General features: G+C 40.6%; 1 protein-coding gene across 3 annotated transcripts in view; it reads left to right on the top strand.

Annotated features, from left to right (window-relative positions):
* The window catches only part of reps2 (RALBP1 associated Eps domain containing 2), a 40232-nt gene extending 17703 nt beyond the window's left edge, over positions 1-22529 (top strand). The window contains exons 4-19 of one of the 3 annotated variants that reach the window (XM_034673937.1): positions 1573-1681; positions 3277-3383; positions 5434-5575; positions 5655-5718; positions 9105-9273; positions 10269-10322; positions 10557-10635; positions 10862-10936; positions 11165-11213; positions 11321-11457; positions 11790-11851; positions 12186-12275; positions 16206-16292; positions 16373-16506; positions 17795-17900; positions 21459-22529. In XM_034673937.1, coding sequence (XP_034529828.1) covers positions 1573-1681; positions 3277-3383; positions 5434-5575; positions 5655-5718; positions 9105-9273; positions 10269-10322; positions 10557-10635; positions 10862-10936; positions 11165-11213; positions 11321-11457; positions 11790-11851; positions 12186-12275; positions 16206-16292; positions 16373-16506; positions 17795-17900; positions 21459-21527 — 1533 coding nt within the window. In that variant the 3' untranslated portion in view covers positions 21528-22529. Of the gene's footprint in view, positions 1-1551; positions 1682-3276; positions 3384-5433; positions 5576-5654; positions 5719-9104; positions 9274-10268; positions 10323-10556; positions 10636-10861; positions 10937-11164; positions 11214-11320; positions 11458-11789; positions 11852-12185; positions 12276-16205; positions 16293-16372; positions 16507-17794; positions 17901-21458 lie in introns of all 3 variants that reach the window. The other 2 variants (XM_034673929.1, XM_034673919.1) reach the window with 2 other exon arrangements.
* Positions 22530-23233: the final 704 nt, after the last annotated feature.

Genomic DNA, 23233 nt, shown 5'->3' with positions numbered 1-23233 from the left:
TTTACCAGGACAGATGTCCCGGACTTGTTCCCCAATTTGTCCCCCAGTGGCGTCTTTAGATAAGTTTAACCAGGACCTGTATAAAGCGTTGGATGCCAGAGAATTACCTTCAGGTGAATTCAGATAAGACTGAAGTTCTTATCTCGGCTCCTGACCGTGTTGTTCCTGAGGTATAGAGAAGCCTTGGGTTTTTGTCCTCTGCTGTTAAACCTGCCCTACGCAATCTAGGGGTCCAAATGGGCCAGGCCCTTAAACTGGACCAGCATGTGAATGGTTTGGTACGTTCTTCTTTTTATCACTTAAGAAATATCGCCAAACTCAGACCTTTTGTGTCCACAGCTGAGCTGGAAATGATTATACTTGCTTTTGTGTCATCTCGCTTGGATTATTGTAATTCTCTATTTACATGTCTTAGCAATGCATCCTTGAACCGCCTACAAGTGGCCCAAAATGCTGCTGCTAAACTGTTGACCAAATCATCTAGGAGATCTCATGTTACACCGATCCTCATGTCTTTGCACTGGCTTCCAGTTAAATGCAGGATCCAGTTTAAAATTCTTGTTGTTGTGTACAGAGCGCTCAGTGGTCAGGCTCCAGTCTACATTAGGGAGCTGCTGAAGCCTTATAACTCCAGTAGGACTCTGAGGTCCTCTGATCAGGGTTTACTGGTTGTGCCTCGCACCAGGTTAAAAACTAAAGGGGACTGTGCTTTCCAGGTTGTTGGTCCTAAACTCTGACACAGTCTCCCTGTGGAACTGAGAACAGTGGCCACTGTTGACAGGTTCAAAAAGCAGTTGAAGACCTATCTGTTTAGACTTGCCTTTGTTTAATCTGTCTGTTTTTATGTCATGTTTTTGTGTATTTGCAATCTCTGCTTTGCCTTTTAATGTTTTTCTATTGTTGTTGTTGTAAAGCACCTTGTGACCTCTGTTCTTGAGAGGTGCTCTATAAATAAATCTTACTTAGTAAGGCAAACTCTGCTTTATTGTCCACTTTTCTCCTAAGTAGATCACAATTTACTAAATAAACATCATGCTGTAATGAAAGGGACTTGAAACTCCGGATTGAGATCACAGACTGATTTGGGAACTGTTTTGTAAGGTAACAAGTCAGAGGAGGAGTGGCGTTTATTTCTTAAAGGCCTCAGTCGGACTCATTTTTCACCTGTTTGAGTTGCCCCCTGCTGGCCACATAAGAAAATACAGCAACAACTGTCCTCATTGGCTTCTCTTGTCAGAGTCATGGCTGTGTTCTCTTCTTGTAGTCTATGGTTGGATACAGGCTTAGGAAATGTTTATAGTCGAGGAATGATGCACTGAGCAAAGACATTCCAGTGAGCTGTAATCATCAGAGCAGAAAAGCCTCGTCGGTGAGAGATTAGAGAGGAATGACAAACTTCCTTCAAGGTACCAGACTTCAGGAGAATCTGCATACACACACCATAAGAGAGCATGATGTGGATTCTACATTATTGGGCTTGAAGAGTTGAAGAGTTTCCAGCAGCCTGTCAATCCGCCCTTCAGTTCTTCAACTTTGTGTGTGAAATAACAGATTATTTCTTGTCCCCTGAAGGAGGCCTGGTCCCCTCCTCGATCACCGAGTAGCTCCCCGCCACGATCTCCTCTCGCCTACCGCAGCTACCCGTACGCCAAGCAGAGAAATGGGGCTGACGCACACGTCGGTGAGACTACTTGAACTTCTTAATTTGCTCTGATACGTGTTTGTTTTAAAGGTGACATATCATGCAAAATCAACTTTTTGATGGTTCTCTACCTGAAATATGTGTCCCTGTCTACAAACCCCCCGAAAATGATAAAAATCCATTCTGCCTCTGTTCTGATTTCTCCACCTTTCTGTAAATGTGTGCTGAAACGAGCCGTTTCAGTTTTCAGTGTTTTTCATACGTCACAACAATATCCGGTCTTTAAAGGAAGTCAGAGCTCGGAGCTTGTTCAGCCCATAGACTGTATAAAATACAACTCAACCCCTCCTCTGTTTTTCATTCCCTGCACACATGTGTGCTAAAAAGGAGCTTAGGAGGGAGGCATGCTAGTTGTAGGCTGTCTTAATAAACACAAAGGTCGGTTTTACTCCCCACGTCTGCAGATTTGAAGATCTAGTGGATGATTTTTATTTTTCATGGATAAGTGCTACCGCTAGTTAGCATAGCCACATAACTACATGTTTGTAGCTTTGTACCAATAACACACGTCGACATACTGACGAATAAAACAACAAGAAACACAAAATCTGTGACCAATGGTTCAGAAAGGTCCTGCTGCCTTTCTGGCAGAGGTCGGTTTTACTCCCCACGTCTGCAGATTTGAAGATCTAGTGGATGATTTGTATTTATCATGGATAAGTGCTAGCACTAGTTAGCATAGCCACATAGCTACATTTTCTTAGCTGTGTACCAAGACACACGTCGACATACTGACAAATAAAACAACAAGAAACACAAAATCTGTGACCAATCGTTCAGAAAGGTCCTGCTGCAGGTGCCTCTCCGTCAGGATCAGATTCTGGATCAAATTCAGAGGGTTGAAGTAACGTGGGTCTGTGAGCAGCCATGTCTATGCAGCCAACATGTAAACATTAGATCAACGTGCTGGACAGCCGAGGCCACATCCACTTCCTGAGGGGGCGTGGTCAGAGAGCTCATTCTCATTTAAAGGCACAGACACAGAAAACAGCCTGTTCTGAGCAGGGCTGAAAAAGAGGGGTTTACAGGCAGACCAAAATCTGATTTCAAAGTGTTTTTTCGAGCAATAAACTGTAAAGACATGTTTTGGGGACCTCTTAGACCAATATATATTGATGAAAAAAGCGTGATATATCACCTTTAATGTCAGGCTGCTCGGGCCACAGGAAGTAGAAATTGCATAAAACTGTTTCCCCATACTCCTTCTAGCATCTTTAAATTACAGTCCATTTTCACTACATTTCACTTCACATGTGTCTCATTCATCAAAGCCTTGATGTTGTTAATTGCCGCTGCGGGCTACGAAAAGCATGTCAAGCCTTAGATCTGAATTGTTGATGAATTTACATGAAGAAGACGAGGTTTACCTGTATGTCTGACACCTGTTCACGCCTCTGAGATGTGAAGCTTGATTTCCCTCTTGTACCATTCCCCTCTCCCGGCCCTTTGATCTGTAAATCTCTCATTCTCTCAGATCACATTTGTGAGGTTGTAATCTGTTGGTAATCATTGCATGTTAGTCTCAGGTTTCCTCTCTCTACCTGTGTTGTTTTTTTTTTTCTTCCATCCTTCAGCGTATGAAAGCAAACATTCCTCAAGGCCGATTGCTCAGCTCGAGCAGCACTCCTCACCCGGAAACTACGGGGCCAAACCCGCTGTGGAGCACCCTGCTATGGTTCGGGTAAAAATTAATTTCTATGAATATCTTTTTTCCTTTTTTATTTCTATTGATGTTTAAGATATTTACAGCAAGCCAGGAGACAAATGGTATGTCCTCATCCCAGGCCCTTTCTCCCTCTTTGAATTCAGTCTAATGGCCAGAAGTTTTATTTGACGCCTCTACACCAATTTTAGAAAATTTCAAATTGAGTTTTTAGAAACCTTCAGACAGTCTCTGTCATTTTTAGGAATTTTCAAAGGAAATAGAAAAAACATTTTAAATTGTTTTCATATAAATATTCTGTGGAATTTTCAGTATCTATTTTGGGAAAAATAAATTGTCAGAACACATTTCTAAAAATCTAAGGACCTTTTTTTTTTCTTTTTTTTTCAATACTTTATTTTTAGAACAAGTAACACAAATACAGAAAAAATAACAGAGGTGGGCAAACAGAAACAAGTACACATACTCCCTAACATACCCCGCCCTCTGAGTTCAGTACTGTACATCCAGAACTCAGCTGCCCATCTACTCACTCCATGATCACATCACCCCTGTCTTCCAAAACCTCCACTGGCTTCCTGTCCCCCAACGCATTCACTTCAAACTCCTCCTCCTGACTTACAAAGCCCTCCATCACCTGGCCTCCCTCCTATCTCACTGACCTGCATCACCCTCACAACCCCTCCCGTGCTCTCCGCTCCTCTGATGAAAACCTCCTCTCCCCACCCTGTAGGACCAAGCACCGAACCTGGGGCGACAGGGCTTACTCCATTGCTGCCCCCGCCCTCTGGAACTCCCTCCCCAAACACATACGCAACTCCACCAACCTACAAACATTCAAATCTCACCTCAAAACTCACCTCTTCAGAACTGCTTTTAACTGTTAATGTTTTTAATCCACTGTGTTTCTAATTTGTTTCTTTTATTGTGTCTCTTATTGTGTGCTATTTGTGAAGTGTCTTTGAGTTCTGTGAAAAGCACTATATAAATAAAATGGATTATTATTATTATTATTATTATTATTATTATACCTACATAAAAAAATTAAATTTAAAAGAAAAAAAAAAAACAGACAAAGGAAAACCTGCTCTAACAGGATACATCAATATTAATTATTAAATCTAAGGACTCATGATTTAAATTTTTGGACATTTGAAACTTTCAGAAAGTTTCTTGATTTTTTTGGGAATCTTTTAGGTATGTTGTAGGAAGGCAATTTGAGAATTTTTTGGTGATTTATGAAAGAAATATTAATTATTTTGGAATATTTTCTTATGACATGTTTTAGAAAATTAAGGAATTTATCATGTTTTTTTATTATTTACTCTTGGGATTTTTCAATGGAAATTTTGAGTAACTTTTCAAAAATTTGATTTAACAAGATTAAATTTAAAATATCAATAAAATATTTGAGGTGTCTTTCTGGGATTGAATTTAAAGATTGAATTTAAAATATCAATAAAATATTTAAGGTGTCTTTCTGGGATTGAATTTAAAGATTGAATTTAAAATATCAATAAAATATTTGAGGTTTATTGCTCTGTTTTTTTGGTGGAGCCTTTTGAAAACCTTCTTGAATTATTAATTATAATCTTTGATATCTCTTGAGCTTACAATGGAAATATTTAAGAACATTTTGAAACTCCTTAAAACTTTTAGTGTAACTTTTACAGGAAATTTTAGACACAATGGGGCACTTTTGACAGATTTCCCAGACTGTGACATGTCTAGAACATGTGAATTAGGGAGACCCTCTGTGGATTAATTTCAGGATAGGCACAGCATAATTGGGTTTTGGGTATTTGGGCCTAACACAAAACGTTTTACTCCTGATGACAGTAACAGGCACAGAGATGTTGAAATGATCCATTGTATCTGACCGTAGAGAAAGTATAAAGCTTGCAGATACCTGGATGAATGTGTGTTATGTTGTTTTGGTTTTTTTTAAAGGTTGATCAAAGGATGCAAGATGTTATGTACAAGAAGTTCTGGGTTCATGTGTTTTTGTGTTACTGTAGTTTTAAATTATGTGTTACATTTATAATATGATTTTTCTGCATCTTCTCAGTCCTCCTCGTCAGAAAGGCTGGAGCAGCAAGGTGTAGTGGACTACTCCGATGACGACCCCTGGAGGATCACAGAGGAACAGCTGGAGTATTACACAAACCAGTTCAAGACCCTGCAGCCCGACCTGGGGTCTCTAATCCTGGGTATGAAACCTCCTCCTCCTGCTTAAAAAACTAAAGAGTATAATGTCCTGTATTTTTTACTACTCTGACTCTTTTCTAGGAACCATTGCAAAGAACTTCTTCACAAAATCCAAGCTCCCCATACCAGAGCTCTCTCACATTTGGTAAGTGCTGACTCACAGTGAGGTCTGTCCTCTTTCTGATCTGAGGTCAGTTGGGTTTTTATCAGCCAAACGCCTCGGCGGGACCTCTGAGTCACACAGAGGCTTCAATTTAAAAGGGCAGACCATAACCTTCCTCTCATCTTCAAACGAAAAAGGTTTCAGCACAAACAGATTTTGGCTTGGCTTGTTGTTTGTTGCAACAAAGAGTAAGCAGATTAAATATCATAGTGATCTGTATTAAGATATCAGTTACTTATTATTCAAAATCTTTAAATAATATAGTTTGCAAAATTGGAAAATATTTGCCTCCTTGTCCTGTAGCCTAATAAAAGGTCTCTTCCTATCTCAGGTCTGCAGGATAAAACATTAGGCTAATCTAATAAACACAAAGACTGGAAACTATGGAAGCCCGTTTCTGCCAGTTAGAAAAAAATAAATACTTTTCCTAAAAAAGAAATATATATATTTTTTTAGGAAAAGTTTTTATTTTTTTCTGAAAAAAAAATTAACTTTTTTTTTTTTTTTTACTGTTACCAAAAAAAAAAAAATCTTTTGTTACTTTTCCTAAAAAAATTTTTTTTTTTACTTTTCCTTAAAAATTTTTTTTCCTTTTCCTAAAAAAAATAATTTTACTTTTCCTAAAAAAATTTTTTTATTATTTATTTATTTTTTTAACTGGTGGAAACAGGCTTCCAAAGGAAACAGTTGTAAGGAGCTGGCCTTTTCCTTTTCCAATTATTAAGATCTGCTCCAAACACAGTTTATCTCTTTACTCCTCAGTCTGTCTATTTACCTCCTTACTGTTTTTTGTCTTTTAGCCAGGGTTGTGATTAGGGTTAGGGTTAGGATTGTGATTAGGGTTGTGATTAGGGTTGTGATTAGGGTTAGGGTTAGGGTCATGATAGGGTAAGGATAAGGGTTAGGATTAGGGTTAGGGTTATGATTATGGTTAGAGTTAGGGTTAGGGTTAGGATTAGGGTTAGGGTTAGTGATAGGGTTATGATTAGGGTAAGGATAAGGGTTAGGATTAGGGTTAGGGTTAACGTTGGGTTATGATTAGGGTTAGGATTAGGGTTAGGGTTGGGTTAGGGTTAGGGTTAGGATTAGGGTTATGATTAGTGATAGGGTTATGATTAGGGTTAGGATTAGGGTTGGGTTATGATTAGGGTTAGGATTAGGGTTAGGGTTGGGTTAGGGTTAGGGTTAGGGTTAGGGTTAGGATTAGGGTTATGGTTAGGGTTATGATAAATGTTGGGGTTAGAGTTAGAACCAGAACTAAACTTAAGCAAACAGAACCAGAACTAAACTTAAGCAAACAGAACCAGAACCAAACTCCATTATTTTTACCCAAAAAAAAACAAAACTTTTTTTACTCTTCCTAAAAAATTGTTTTTTTTTACTTTTCCTTAAAAAATAATCTTTTTCTTTTTCTTCTTTTTTTTTTACTTTTTCTTAAAAAAAATTTTCTTTTTTTTTTTTTTCTTTTTTTTTTCTAAAAAAATTTATTTTACTTTTCCTAAAAAAATTTTTTTATTATTTATTTATTTTTTTAACTGGTGGAAACAGGCTTCCAAAGGAAACAGTTGTAAGGAGCTGGCCTTTTCCTTTTCCAATTATTAAGATCTGCTCCAAAACACAGTTTATTTCTTTACTCCTCAGTCTGTCTATTTACCTCCTTACTGTTTCTTGTCTTTTACCCAGTGTTGTGATTAGGGTTAGGGTTAGGATTGTGATTAGGGTTGTGATTAGGGTTGTGATTAGGGTAAGGGTTAGGGTCATGATAGGGTAAGGATAAGGGTTAGGATTAGGGTTAGGGTTATGATTATGGTTAGAGTTAGGGTTAGGGTTTGGATTAGGGTTAGGGTTAGGATTAGGGTTATGATTAGGGTTATGATTAGTGATAGGGTTATGATTAGGGTAAGGATAAGGGTTAGGATTAGGGTTAGGGTTAACGTTAGGATTATGGTCAGGATTAGGGTTGGGGTTATGATTAGGGTTAGGGTTAGGATTGTGATTAGGGTTGTGATTAGGTTTGTGATTAGGGTTAGGGTAAGGGTTAGGGTCATGATAGGGTAAGGATAAGGGTTATGATTAGGGTTAGGGTTATGATTAGGGTTAGGGTTAGGGTTAGGGTTAGGGTTATGATTAGGGTTATGATTAGGGTTATGATTAGGGTTACGATTAGGATTAGGGTTAGGGTTATGATTACAGTTAGGGTAAGGATTAGGGTTAGGGTTAGGGTTAGGGTTATGATAAATGTTAGGGTTAGAGTTAGAACCAGAACCAAACTCAAGCAAACAAAACCAGAAACAAAATCAAGCTAACAGAACCAGAACTAATCCAAGCAAACAGAACCAGAACCAAAACCAGAATAAATACTTTTCCTAAAAAAGAAATATATATTTTTTTTTTGGAAAAGTTTAAATTTTTTTCTGAAAAAAAAAGAATTAACATTTTTTTTTTTTTTACTTTTCCGATTTTTCTTTTTTTTTTTTTAACTTTTCCTTAAAAAAATTTTTTTTTTTTTTTTTACTTTTCCGGAAAAATTTTTTTTTACTTAGTTTGACTTACTTAGTTTTAATTATAATGTCATCTTTTAAAAAAAACAGAGGTATAAGTGTGACCCATTATGGTGTCACTGGGGGATTTATGAGATTAAGAGTTGTTTGAAGGTTGATTTTTGCAACCACTGATGAAATAGCAAAGTTAGACCTTTTCTTCTGTTTGTTGTCTTTCTGAGAAGCTAAACAAATAGATGCTGACACAAAAACATATTTACAGGAAAATAAACAGAATTATTTTTCAATGCTTTAAACTGTTCATTTGACGTAATTCCCAGATGTCCCTTTTATCAGTTTCCATGATGTTTCTGTGTCATAAGATAAATGCAGTGTTGCATTTAAGGGCTGAAAATAGGCTAATTTTACTGTTTTGTAATTTCAGAATTTGTATTATTATGTAAAACTTTTCCCAAAAACTCCCATTTTCAATCTAAAACAAAATGAATAGAAAATACAGGGTTCAATTGTTCTTTCCCAGTATGCAGAGATGCCTAGACTGGCTTTAAATTGACAAAAGTCAGTATTTTGTTCCATGCAGGGGAAATATAGAAATATTGTACACATTTAAAGTGTGTCTGTAAATGACTACATGCATTTACTTGGCCTTTAATTAAGCTTGTCTTTTAAGTACATCTCTTTTTTTGATAAATACAGACCAACTTCTTTCCAGTAAACAAATTGCATATTATAAGAAAATTAATCTGAAATTATTGACTTATTTCATTAAAAGTTTTCACCTTAATTAAGTTAGCGGGTAGTTTAATTTGGATGATTTTGTTCTCTCAAAGTTTTGCAGATATTTGACACTTTCTTCCTTTTTTTAAGGGAGCTGAGTGACGTGGACAGAGACGGGGCTCTCACCTTCTCCGAGTTCTGCACAGCGTTTCATTTGATTGTCGCACGCAAGAACGGTTATCCTCTCCCAAAGAGCCTCCCTCCAACTCTACAACCAGGGTACACTCCGCAGGATGAGGACATACCGGAAACTCCTGAGGTAGGAGAACAAGTCATGAATATACAGTATCTCACAAAAGTGAGTACACCCCTCACATTTCTTCTAAAGATGAAGCACAAGAAAGCCTGCAAACAATTTACTAAAGACAAGCAGACTAAGGACATGGATTACTGGAACCATGTCTTGTGGTCTGATGAGACCAAGATAAACTTATTTGGTTCAGATGGTGTCAAGCGTGTGTGGCGGCAACCAGGTGAGGAGTACAAAGACAAGTGTGTCTTGCCTACAGTCAAGCATGGTGGTGGGAGTGTCATGGTCTGGGGCTGCATGAGTGCTGCCGGCACTGGGGAGCTACAGTTCATTGAGGGAACCATGAATGCCAACATGTACTGTGACATACTGAAGCAGAGCATGATCCCCTCCCTTCAAAAACTGAGCCACAGGGCAGTATTCCAACATGATAACGACCCCAAACACACCTCCAAGACGGCCACTGCCTTGCTAAAGAAGCTGAGGGTAAAGGTGATGGAGTGGTCAAGCATGTCTCCAGACCTAAACCCCATGGAGGGTCTCTAACATCCACCAGCTCCGTGATGTCATCATGGAGGAGTGGAAGAGGATTCCAGTGGCAACCTGTGAAGCTCTGGTGAACTCCATGCCCAAGAGGGTTAAGACAGTGCTGGAAAATAATGGTGGCCACACAAAATATTGACACTTTGGGCCAAATTTGGACATTTTCACTTAGGGGTGTACTCACTTTTGTTGCCTGTGGTTTAGACATTATTGGCTGTGTGTTGAGTTATTTTGAGGGGACAGTAAATTTACACTGTTATACAAGCTGCACACTGACTACTTTACATTGTATCAAAGTGTCATTTCTTCAGTGTTGTCCCATGAAAAGATAGAATTAAATATGTGCAGAAATGTGAGGGGTGTACTCACTTTTATGAGATACTGTATGACCTGATATCATTCATAAAAGTGTATCTGAGTGGTTACAGAATTAATCTATTAACACTGTGCTTTTTTTGCAGAGTGCAGAGCCACTCATTGTCTTTGAGGATTCTGAGCTGAGGTCGAATCAGATGGTGAGATAAACCCTCTTTCATTAAAACTGCTAATTAGGTGTTCCTCTTTATGCCTCTAGGGGGCACTGATGATCTAAACATGAGGCTGCTCCACATGTTGAGCTTACAGCATGAGCTGAAATCCTTTACACACCGAACATTACGTCAGTCTTTGCAGGCAGTGAAGTGATGTTGTTCTAAAAGATTAAGCAGATTATTGTTTTTTACTGTGTTTGTTTGTTTGTTTGTGTTTAGGATCGGGGTATTAGAGAGAGACTACAGCCGGGTCTGGTCACAACAAAACAAGATGTAAAAGAAGAAACATGTCCACAAGGTAATTTAAGCAATTATTACAAAAACACTGAGAAATGTGACACAGAGGGGGGAAGCACATGCACTTTGTCCTCATCTGGAAAAGTCAAAGAATGAAACAACAATCTTTAAAGCATTATTTCAATATTTTCAAAATGCCTAGACGACACAAAAACTGCACTGTGAGAAATGGGAGATGTTTGTGGGAGCGCTGCTTTATTCGGTTGTTTTTATTCCTGTGTCTTTAGACGTCGGTGTGAAGAGGTTGTTGACATCTCAGCAGAGACAGACCCTACAACTCGGTGCTTTTCCTGTGAGGCCAGGTGACAAATAACACTCCTTTAATGTGGGAAAAACTACACTTAAACATCCTAAATCTGTAAAATTGACACAGTAAAAATTTGAATTGTTAATTGACGTGCTTCAAACATGAAATTGCAGTTTGTGGTCTCACAGGGAGGTAGGAAGAGGCTGCTTCCCATTTCCTACAGTACAAATAAAACCAGAAGTACGACATGTGTTTACTAAATGAATGTCCCCCGTCCTCACAGAGCCGCCTCACGACCTGGACACACAGACGAGGATGAAAACCAGACCCAGGTAAAGAAAATCACAACTTAAAAATATGTGACTTAATCACAATCATTCCTGCGTTTTTTTAACCTCATTATACTTTTTACTTCCCTCCTTTGTGGCCTCACCTGCAGGTCCTACTCCAGCACTTCCATCGAAGATGCCATGAAGAAGGCAGAAGAGCCCCCGACCCCTCCACCCCGACCCCAGAAGACTCACTCCAGAGCCTCCTCGCTCGACCTCAACAAGCTCTTCCAGCAGGGCGCTCCAGGTACCCTCCACGTCCACACCCACTACCCCTATCCTCTCTAAAGCCATGTTTTATCTCACACGGGCTCAGAGTGCAGACTTCCTGCAGCTGTGGTTGTTGAGTTATTGTGTTTTGCTTCTGATAGTTCTCCTTTCATGAGAAAACAAAAGGGGAAACAGAGATATGTGGGTTTTATTGTTCAGTCTGAAGGTGAGAGGCTTCCGAGTCAGTGTGAAATTATTAAATAAGGGTGCTTTGGTTTGTTTCAGGGGTGAAATGTGAACCCCTGCAAAGAAAACAGAAGTATATCACTCTGTTTTATATCTCATTTATCATGTTTTCTGGATTTTCAGGGGTAAAAAGTGGATGGCTGCCCGCTCCTCCAGCGCTTCCTCCCAGACCATCAGCTACACAGGTGAGCCTGGTTCTGCACAGAAATCCATGTGCTCTTAAATCAATGACAAAACCCTTTGTTCTTCTTCTTTAGGGCCGAATTAAGCTGCAGAAACTCATAACTTAGCAAGAACATGCATCTTGTTTTTGCATCTTTCATTGGCACATTTAGTGGTCCAGGCTGCTCTGCACATTTGCCCAGACACATTATGTTGCAGCTTGTTTCATGGCAATCTGCTGGAGTAATTCCAAAAATATTTTTACACACTAGATGCTTTGATCTCAGGTGTATGAGATCAAACAAGATGCATCGTTAAATGAAGTTCAAACTAATCTGTGCATATCTTTCTCTCCAGGTTCCTCATTTTATCAACGTCCCAGAGACGGCTCCTCCGAGTAAAGTGCCGCAGCCAAACTTTGCAGACTTCAGTCACTTCAGAGAAGAGGTGAGAATAAATCTGGTTTGTTCTGGTCTGAGGTTTGAAAATGTAAGAAGCAGAAAACGTGCACCCTCCCCAGACTACCGTCGCTCTCCCCTCCTCGATTTCCCCCCCGTCCCTCTCAGATGTCCCTCCATAAATTAGTCTCTGCGCTCATGTTTGTCAAGTTTACAGGTCTCTATTTCAAGACATGAATGGACTCAGAGGTTATGACAGCGGCGAACATCAGAATGCAAGCAAGCGAATATATATGGAGGATTTATTTACGGCTGAAGTGACACGTCCCTCAACCTTTTCCATCGCGGCCTGTTTGTCCTTCATCCGTCTTCACTGACACTTTTTATTATCTCATTTGGATATGAGCGATACGTGCAGGCTGTGACGTGATTCAGCATCCAGAGCATGTTTAATATTCTTGACAAAGCAGTGGAGTGTGAAGGACCTGAAAGTTATACCTGAGTGAGAATACAGATATCACAACAGAGAGAGACTTAAAGTGGACAATAAGGTGTATCGTATCGTAGCCTATAATCACTAGTTTAATTTCTGTAGTTGTTTAACAGCACAACATTTGACCATTCAAAAATCAAAGTCAAACATGTTTATCAAATGAATCCTAGTTTGTGTGTCAGCTGTTATCAGATTTAACATTCATTCACTTCAGTGTTTGACAACACAACATAAACACTGAAACAATCAAATACAGATTTACTGGATGAGTTTGTAGTTCCCCATTACTTTACTTTTTAACATTCTTTTTAACTGTACATTATTAGAGCAGCATTTTATTAGAGGTAGACCGATATTCGGCATTTTGACGAATATCGGCATCAGCCTTTTTTAAAAATCCAACGGCCAATAAGAGATCAATTTAAAACTGGGTTATTTTGGCTCAAAATTCACTAAATCACTCACACAACCCCACTTCAAAAAAACTGAAATACCCCCATAAAACAAATATAAGTGAAAGATTTATATTTCAGTTAAATTGACATTTTGGAAAACTTTCTTTACTGTAGAAAACTTTAAGGAGCTATTTATGTGTTTAAGTTCTCATTGAACTTTATAAGACATGCTGCTGAGCCTGGGAGCTCCCTGCACTTTGTGTTAGAATGTTAAAACAAAGATGTCTATAGTCTAAGGTAAAAACAACGTTTCACATGTTGCAAATCTGAAAAGCTGTTTAATAAAAATATTCTTAAAGGTATTTAAACAGAGCTAAGTGTTGGAGTTTGTATTATTCAAACTTTTGACGCCAATATTTCCCCTTTTACTGCAAATAAATATCGGCTCCAAATATCGGTTATCGGCCTCCTTGACTACTAATAATCGGTATCGGTATCGGCCCTGAAAAAGACATATCGGTCTATCTCTACATTTTATATCATCATCATCCAGAGAATTCCAAAGTTTAACTCCAGAAACTGAAACACACATTTGCTTTAATGTAGTGCGTGCGTATGGACTTTTGAAATTACATTTCCAACTATGATCGTCCTCATGAGATGTGAACACAAACAACTTCTGTAAGTCTTCAGGTAATAATCTGTTACTGGCTTTAAACGTAGATAATAATGTTTTAAAGTTAACTAGATCTTTAAATTTCAACAAATAGGAGCTGATAAACAAACTGTTAGTATGTTCTCTAACATTCACCTTATTTAGAAGTCTGATTGCTCTTTTTTGCAACACATACAAAGGGTTGATATTAGTCATATAAGTGTCGCCCTCTCGTTGAAAGTTTCCTTTCCTGAAGTGAGTTTATCAGATCGTCCTCGTGCTGCAGAGCTTTTCTTCTTTTAGAGAACTGGACTGAAGCTCGTCCGTAATCAAGTTTAGAGAGGAAAAGGTCTTCTTATTTGAACGTCTGCAGACGACCTGACGGGTTTCTGTCTGTGTGATATCCCCCTCTCTGACTCCTTTTGGACTAATTAGATCTATTCTAAAAGTCAAAGTTTATACAGCTCCTCATTCTATCCACACAGTCTGACTCAATCCTCTCTCTCTTATCTCAAGGGTCACATGATCCCTCCCTCCATTAGACCCAGACCTCATTACGTTCCCTTTAATCACCCAGGGTTTATATTTTAAAATCTTCTCCTCTCTGTCCACGTCTGTGCAGTATCACCGCTCTCTCTCTCTCTCCACAGGATGTTTGACTTACTTCTAATTAAAACCTAAGAGATCCCTGAGGTGTGTGTGTGTGTGTGCAGCCTGTGCGTGTGTGTGTGTGTTTTTCACTTAGTAAGACAAACTGAAACTCACACCGGTCCAGCTCCCTCAGAGACGCGGGTGAACTATAGTGGTTGTTAAAAATAGCTTCCCTGACATAAAACATGTCACTGTGAAGTTAGGGGAGAATATTTGATACCAGATCTTCCAGGAAACCCTGGGGAGCAGATCGGTGTGCAGTTTGTGTGAACGGAAAATACGATCTGAGTTCAGTTCACTCAGAAGAAAGGAAAGAGAGATGTACCCTGAAGGTGACTCGCTAAGTTAAAATATCACACTTTACTCTGTTTCTCCTGACTGAACTTAAAACCACTTTTCCCAAGAGTCATCTTCCTTAGTCTGCTGCCCCAGCAACCTAACCTGGGACGAATGGATAACTTTACTCTTATTTATTTCACTCTACCAAACTTAACTTATTCTACTTAACCTGTCTTTTATTCTCTCTGCCTCCTCTGTGGTGCTTTACATCTGATTTTACTTCTGTTACCTTCACTTTTTAGACCTCCTTTAACTTCATTTCACTTCACACGTCTTGCATCTACTTAACTTCTTCAGCCCCCTCTTAAGTTAACTTCACTTCACCTACATTTTCCAAACCTCAAACTGTTCCAGAGACCACAGCAGGGTCAGTTAGTGAGGCTGCCAGGAGTGATGCAACATCTTTGTGCTTTACTTTTCTAAGCCTTAAAGAAGAGAAACTTGTATTGTTATCCTAAAAGTAAATATATTAGGACACAGTCTTATTTGGTCCGAGTCTCCTCCACTCTTCCCAGCTCTAGCTTCAGTCCTGTATCTTTACCCGGCCTGTTGAGGATGATTTATCTGCATGTTTCCTTTTTGCACCAGTTTTAATGACACCGGTTCTGCGGCTCTACATGATGGCGACAGTAACTCTTCGTCCCTCACATTTCTGCAGTGAAGCAGCCGTGACCTGCTGCTGGCTGCTGCGGCCACACAGGCTGCTGATGGAGCTCTGGTGGTTTATTACCACTGTACCGACTACTGCTTCACTTTTAAATGTTTCCATGCTGCGGTTGTGTTACCCGTCCAGCGGTGCTGTGAATCTCATGCTCGGTGGCATTTCTTTGCAAACTGAACTTTTAGGTTCATGGGTAAAGTTTCCAGCAGCAGCAGCCTTTTCTGTTAAAGCCATCAGGAAAACCCAGGCATTTGAGCTGCCACCACAATGGAGGTTTGAGTAAAAAAAAAAGAGTGGATAATATCCACTAAATGCAACATTAACAGAAGGGAAAGACATTAAAAGTATAGAAGAGGCTGCCTCGTTAGAAATGCCCGCCTTCTCTGAGCTCGTATTAAGAAATTGACCTTCACATGTAGGCCCTGTCTTCACTCTGTTGCACTATTAACCTCTCTGCTGAATGAAAGCAGGTGCTGATACTTAATACTTTGTGTATTAAAGAGAGTTATGGCTGCAATGCTGCAAGGAGATGCAATAAAAGCAAATAAATCAATCATGGCTGCCCTGAGCAGATCAAAAGCAGCACCAGGAGAGCACTCGATCCTGGTCTGCAGGGGAAGGCGCAGATTTATCTACATTCAAAACGCCTTTCATCCTGCATTTTTAAGCTCTTATTCTTATTAACTCACCACTTCATGACATCATCACTCTTGCATAAGAAGATCCCTCATCATGATGCTTATAAAATAACATATATTGGGTCTTTCTTTCTGTCCATGTTCCAGGAGGAGAGCGGTGTGAAACGTGAGGATCAGAGTCCACGCTCCAGATTCGGTCAAAGCACTGAAGACCTCACGAGTGCCTCCAAGCAGGTCAGCTCACATGAGTTTGAATTTATGTCATCACAGTTTATATAGGAGGCTGGTTTTCAATTTTTGGAACTTCCCATCAGGAGGTGATTGGAGTTTCTCACAGTCAAGCGCCACAGAAGCCGGTCCGCAGGAAATACCACCCAGAGAGCCAGAACCTGGAGACCGGACCTCCTCCTGCCATGTCGTTTCCTCCACAAACTAAACATGCTCAGAAGTTAGTTAAACATTCAACTTTTTTTAATCATGAATTGAAACTGTAGAAATGTTTGTTGTGTAAAGTTTGATGGATGAAGTTTCAAAGTGAGTTTCTCAAAGCAAAGAATCTCCACTCAGGTCTGCAGCCCGCCTCTTTTTAACTCATGGTTTTACTCCCCTTGAGCGTTTCTTCAAGCCTCAAAGGGGGCAGCCTTTATCAATGAAAGAAACTCCCAAACTTTATCTGTTTGCTTCCTGCCAAGCAACAAAACGCAGAGAGAAAAAGTTGGCACAAAGTTAGTGAATTTTGAAATTTAGCAGAAGAAGAGTCAGATGTTTCTTCCAGAAGATTTGAGAGAACAGAAGCTGAAAGGAAAGAAATAAGTGTCTTAAATCCATCAGCTTTTCACAAACAAAACTCAAAATGAAAGGTGTAACTTCATGTTTGTTTGCCTTGTGAATAATACGTATTTTGCTACCTGTTCGGCCATGACGTTACTATAAAATCATCCTTTTCAATCATGTTAGGCTTTCACAGTCCCTACATTTCAAGCACAGGGTCCACCACCCTGCCTTTAGTGTCAAAGTCTGACATAAAGCATTCTTGCAGAAGACTTAAATGCTTCTTTGTTATTCAGTCGTCTCCTTTAACTACTTAATTAAACCTCATGTTCTGCAAGAGCAGCAGTGGCGGTTCTGGGGAGGGGCCAACAGAGGCCGGTGCCCCTGTAAAACTGAACCTGGACCTCCCTGTTGCCCCCCCTCCACACCAAATAAATATTATACAATGAAAAAAGCTTCGGTATCGCGCCAATGTTACATACATGCGTGTGGCACTTGGTTCCAGTCCCTTAGAGCACTAAGGGACTCATGTTGAGTGTAAACAGCCAAACAGCTGCTGTCAGTCTGCATGTTGATCTAGTACACAGTAGTATATATGTCTAGTATAAAGGGATGCACTGATGTTTTGCCAGTTTGTTCTCAGCTGGTCCTCGCCCTTCTCAGTCTCTTTTGTTAGGGTTGAGTGTGTCCCTCTGACAACACCCTTGGCCCCAGCCTGGCCCCCCCAGTAAAACTGGTTTAGAACCGCCACTGAAGAAAAGCTACCAGTTACAGCCAAATTCCACCAGGTCCATGACCGGTCCGTCTCCGATCCGTCATGGCACCAGATCTGATAGGTTTCTGTTCTAGTGAATGTGTGAACTTCCACTGGATCCACTCTGTTGCGTTCACTTCACTCTTTTCACTTTTTCACACATGCAGAGAGTTGATTCAAGTTGACTAAAGGTGATAAACTTCTCTCTCAGGCTGCAGTCCAAACAGAAGAGGGAGATCCAGATGGCGATACGTAAAAACAAGGAGACCAACGCCGTGTTGACACGCCTCAACAGTGAGCTGCAACAACAACTCAAGGTCAGATCATCTCCTGTTCCTCTCAGATAGATGCGACTTTTATAGCGTATGAAGGAATTTTGCAGTATCAAGCTGAGGAGGATTGTCTTTGTGATCGGGTGTGGCAATGAGTTTTAAAACTTCATTTCCAACACAAGAATCAGGGAGTGCTGGTGTTGACTTCATGAAGACTTCTGATTGTGTGTCAGAAGTTGACCTCTCCCATTCTCATTTGAGTCACACAACAAATGTTCCTGCTGGTCCGACTTGGTGAAAAGCTCCCGGCTCGTCTGTCTGCCCCCCGCTCCACCCCTCCATCCATCCTCCATCCATCCCCCCCCACCCGTCACTCAGAGCTGAACTAATGGCTCAGACTGAGCTGTTTGCGTTGGGGATCTGCCCGCGGCACACGCTCTCGCATTTGGAACACATGCTGCATGCCGGTCATTCTCCACGCCAACCATCCAGGAGAGAAACCTCCACGCTCACATGCTGCACTTTTATAACTCGTACACAGCAGAGACGGAAGAATGAAGGATAGGGTGATACACATCTGATGTCAGGGTGATCTTACAAAGCATTCAAGTTTAAACAAGAGGTTTTAGAGATGACATTCTTCTTCCCTGTTAAATCTGCTTGTTCTGCTCATTCCTGGGAGCATGTGTGGAATCCTGCAGAGAAAGGCACATGTGTCTTTATATAGACTCAGGCCTTGTCAAAATACCAAACAGCCTCTGGCATCCACAACTGTCCTCTTTAAAATAGTCTCAGCTGGTCAGGCGTCCAACTTCAACAGGGTGTGTGTGGGAGAGAGAGGGGAGAGAGAGGGGAGAGAGACAGAGAGAGAGAGGAGGCTGCACGGGTCCTTGACTTTTCCCTGAAGCTGAAATAAAGACTGTAGTTCAAGAAAAACTAACTCCCATTAAACACTCCCCTCACATTTCTGTGCAGCACTGTTGTGTTAAAGTGATCCTGATTCAGTCTTCTTGTTATTCGCTCCAAAGACTGACGTACTCTCTTTGATCCTTATTATGTTTACAGAGGTTAAAGGCTGGGATCATCTTCAGTCTGTCAGCACTTAAATATTTTGTAATGTCACTTTGGGGATTCATTTTGTTCAGAGCAGCAGAGAAAGAAATAGTGATGAAAGTGATAGGCTTGATGTTCTACCCCAGTGGTTCTCAAAGTGAGGTCCTAGGACCCGTGGGGGTCCGCGAACCATAGTGTGAGGGTCCGTAAAATAATTATAAAAAATGTCTAATAAATTATGAAATTGTGCTGTGTCATTAAAAAGAGCATATATACAGATGAGGAACATTTGGGCCAATGAAACCAGCATATTGTGCCCATTAGTCCCACCCTAGTTAGCTTTGGGCCAATAGAAACTGATATAAATGTGACACTCACATCAATCTGTCACGTATCACTCATTCACACATCACTCCGGTCACAACTGTTCCTGCTACTACTTAGCTTTGCTTACTAGCTCGCTAGCATGGAGCCATTTCCTTAAACAGTTCACATCGTGAAGTGGTGCTAAGCCCAAGCTAGCTAAATTAAGACTATATGACGACAGGTATATAGAGTTTGGTTTTATTGAGAACAGTGACGGGAGACCAAAATGCGTCATGTGTCTTCAGGTTGTAGCGAACGAAGCTATGAAGCCAGCCACGCTAAAGTGACATCTGATCACCTGGAGTATAAGAACAACACTAAAGACTTTTCCAGCAAAAGAGCGAGGGATACATCCGCCAGAAAACACAGATGGTGAAGTGTTATCTGTTTATCACTATGGAACAGGTCTGAAGTATTAAGATTGATAAGTTTTACAATACAAATAGTTCCAAGGGTATCTAAGAGTGAGAATGGTAGTAAGCATGTGCTTAATCTATGTTCCAATTATGAGGGGGTTCACTAGCAAGGACCACGCCACACAAGGACATAAGTTGAACATTTAATGAATTAGTTGTGCGTGGTGTGCCCAGCAGAAGGAGACTCAGGATGGGGGTTCCGTCTCAGCGTTATCCTGCCGGAGCTGATCTTGACCCAGGTTGTACCTGGAAGTAGACAGAGCATAGAAGGAGCGAGCACGAGATGAGTAGGAGAGGACAAGGAAATAGGTTAAGTGCAGTAGAGTAAGGTGAGGGAGGGTGGGTTGAAGAATCACAAACAAGCAGTTGGAGTAGGCTGGCTACGTTTAAGAAGGCTTGTCAGGTGATTGAGGGTGTGGTTTAGGCGTGGTCCTGCTCCCGAATCTAAGCTCACCCATAAGGGGTCCCTGAACCCCTGCTCTACCCACACTACTGCTGACACATGGGCTCATCCTGCACAAACTAAGGCAGGGTACATTCATGTGTTTGAGGTTTCTCTAAAGTATCACTTCTTTAAGCTTTAAAGGGATAGTTTGTTTTTTTTAAACAGGGTTGTATCTGCTTCTCTCACCACCCTGCCTCTATTTCTTCAATGTTTAAGAAGTTAAATCAGAAAACCAGAACAGGTGAACTGAAGTGCTTGTTGATCCAAACAGCTGATCGGCGTGTATCCGTGCTCATGCAGCGGAAGAACACCGGTCTGTGAGGTGCGTCTGAAAATAGTGCCAAAACAAAACAAAGGGGGTTTCTGACGGCAAACTGAATAGCTCCCATTTTTTCTACTGGTGCATGCATTTGCACCGTGATGAGTTCCTGGACCATATTTTCTCAACTTTAGCGAAATTGCGCGAAATAGGAGGCCCTGTCCGCCGAAAAAATAGCCTAGCTTGCCGGCCGGTCCTCTGGGAACTTTCTCATTAAAGGGGAAGAGCTCACCGGCATGCATTGTGGCTAGCAGGAGCAATAGTGTACTGTAACTCATAAGACCCCACTTCAAAAAAACTGAAATATCCCTTTAATGTTGACAAGTACCTCAAATGACAACACTTGAAAAGAAAACAAACTATCCCTTTAAACCATCAGTTCTGTTCTTCCCGTTTTGCTACCGTGTCTTTACACCAACCACTCAAAGCCGCCGACCCAGACTCATCTCCACCCTGAAGCTGAAGCACTGAACTCTCATGGGTTTGAGTGAGGTCACGCTTTGAGTCACAGTCAACATGATTCATAAACACAGAGAACAATATTTAAAAGTTGAAATTAAAAACATAATCACTTCATAAACAGCTTGAAGTAAAAAAAAAAGTAACAGAACATGGGGTCACTGGTTTCTTCACAGACAGTTTAGTCCACCCCAACATCCACCTGTGGGTCTCCATTCCTCCCTCCTCGCTCTGTTCTTCCAGAGAGAGGAGGTCAGAGAGGAGGCGACACATGTACATATTCTGCATTCTCTCAGTAATCCACTCCATGTGAGTTGTCTGATTGGATTGACCCCGTGACCTTTCCTCTAATGCACAACTTTCAGCTCCTTCTTGGGTCAAACACGTAAAAGGTTAAACTATGTACGCCGATGATACTCTGATAACAGTTTCATTTTCAGGATTCATGTTGATACAGATCATCATTACCACAGAAAGTAAACAAAGCCTGAGGTGTGTCTCGCGCTCGGAGTGATTAAAGGTCATGTTTTTGTTTTTGGCTGCAGGTGGTTCATCAGGAGAGGGTCACCTTGGAGTCCCAGCTGGATCTGCTGCGTCCTCTGGCCTCCACGTGACTGATCCTGAGGTCAGCGTAGAGTCAGGTTACCCGAGGAAATACATCAGTGTGTGTCCAACATGAATGTTTGAGCCCAGTTACAGGAACTTGTTGTCTTTTGTAAAGAAAACACGGATGATAAATGTAAAGAGACGATGACAGCCAGATGTTACTCTGTGTTGATTTTATGATATTTTGCAGGATTAAACCATTTATTTTTTTTAATCCTTGTATGAAATGCACGTGTACAATATTCATTCTAACTTATTTCCCTCTTTGACTTGTTTAGTTTCTGTCATCATTTTTACTTTGCTTACAGCTCAGCGAACAGTCTGAGCTCATATTCCCATAACTCTCACTGTGTTTATGTTCTGACTCAATGATGGAGACTGGAGAACTCAGTTTTTGTCAGTTTATGTATACAGAGCATTTCATGAGCATCCATGTGTGGTCTAAAGCAAGTGATGGTGCTACAGTCTCTGAATCTGTTTACTCTTTTGCACTTAAAGTCTTAAAAACTGCACGCTTGCGAGGTTGAATTGAACTTTCAGCGTCAGATTTCAGCCTTCACATGAGTTTGGTTGTGAAATCTGGAGATTGTTGACACTGGATTTGTTTGAAATAAGAACATTTTACTTGAAATTTGAGCTCTGATTTTTCTATTTGTTCCCATAATGTCTCTTACAATTTTGCTAACGATCAAGCAGGTTTAAAAAACAAAAACAAAAAAACAAAGCACAACACTCATCTTTTTTGCAGGATATATTTCAAAACAGCTAATGTAGTTTTGTTTTTATCTATGCAAAGAAAAGGTGGTTCTGCTGCTGAAGCTTGCTTTAGACCTTTCGTCCACACATCCTGATTGTTAATGACGGTAAATGAAGAGGTTGAAATACTGATGGCATGCTTGATTCTGCATGTTTATGAGCATCAGACTGAAAACTGAACCTTAAAAAAATGCACAACTGATCTCTGGGCTGAAGACAATAATCAGACTAATCAATAAAGTCGTCTATTTTTACTGCTTGTGGTTTATTTACACCTGTACGAATGAAAAGACTGAGAAGATGACACTCACGTTTGTCCACGTTGACGTATTTCTTATCCCTGATTTGAGTGAAAAGGATCAAACGGTCTGCAGACGTAACCTTCTGACTCCCACAAAGCAGCTGTGCTTTCTCCGACACAGACATAACAACCAGGGGTCAAACAGATCCTGGGTGATGGCTGTATTCCCAGACCTCCGCCGCTGTCGTCCAAAAATATCCGCAGACACACTTGGCTCCTTTTTAGACACCTCGTGGCTATTTCTCTCACACTCATGATGCATTCAAAGACCCCCCACCAACCGTCTTTAAGATGAAGCTCTATCTTTATCCAATCTTGGACTTGGACACTGTGAGGAGTTATACATGAAGTTGCATGATTAGAGGCGTAGAGTTTGTGGTCAGGTGGGAACATCTTAGCTGTTTGCTAGTAGGCCGAAAGCTGCCTTCACTCTGCCTCTTTCCTGTGTTTAGGTTAAGTTAGGTTGAGTCAGCATTTCTAGTTTGGTGCCCGCCATCATTGAGCTTCAAAACCCCTCCTCAGAGTCCAGTGGATGACTTCACAGGGACTATATATTCATGATTTATGCAATCTATAGAAATCACAGTCTGGGGCACTGATATTACACCATTTTGGATTCAATACAAACGTTCAAAGAGGTGATGAAGGCAGAGCTTC

Source organism: Notolabrus celidotus, chromosome 2, assembly GCF_009762535.1.
Source record: "Notolabrus celidotus isolate fNotCel1 chromosome 2, fNotCel1.pri, whole genome shotgun sequence".
Taxonomy (NCBI): Eukaryota; Metazoa; Chordata; class Actinopteri; order Labriformes; family Labridae; genus Notolabrus; species Notolabrus celidotus.
This window is presented reverse-complemented; position numbering and strand designations above follow the sequence as displayed.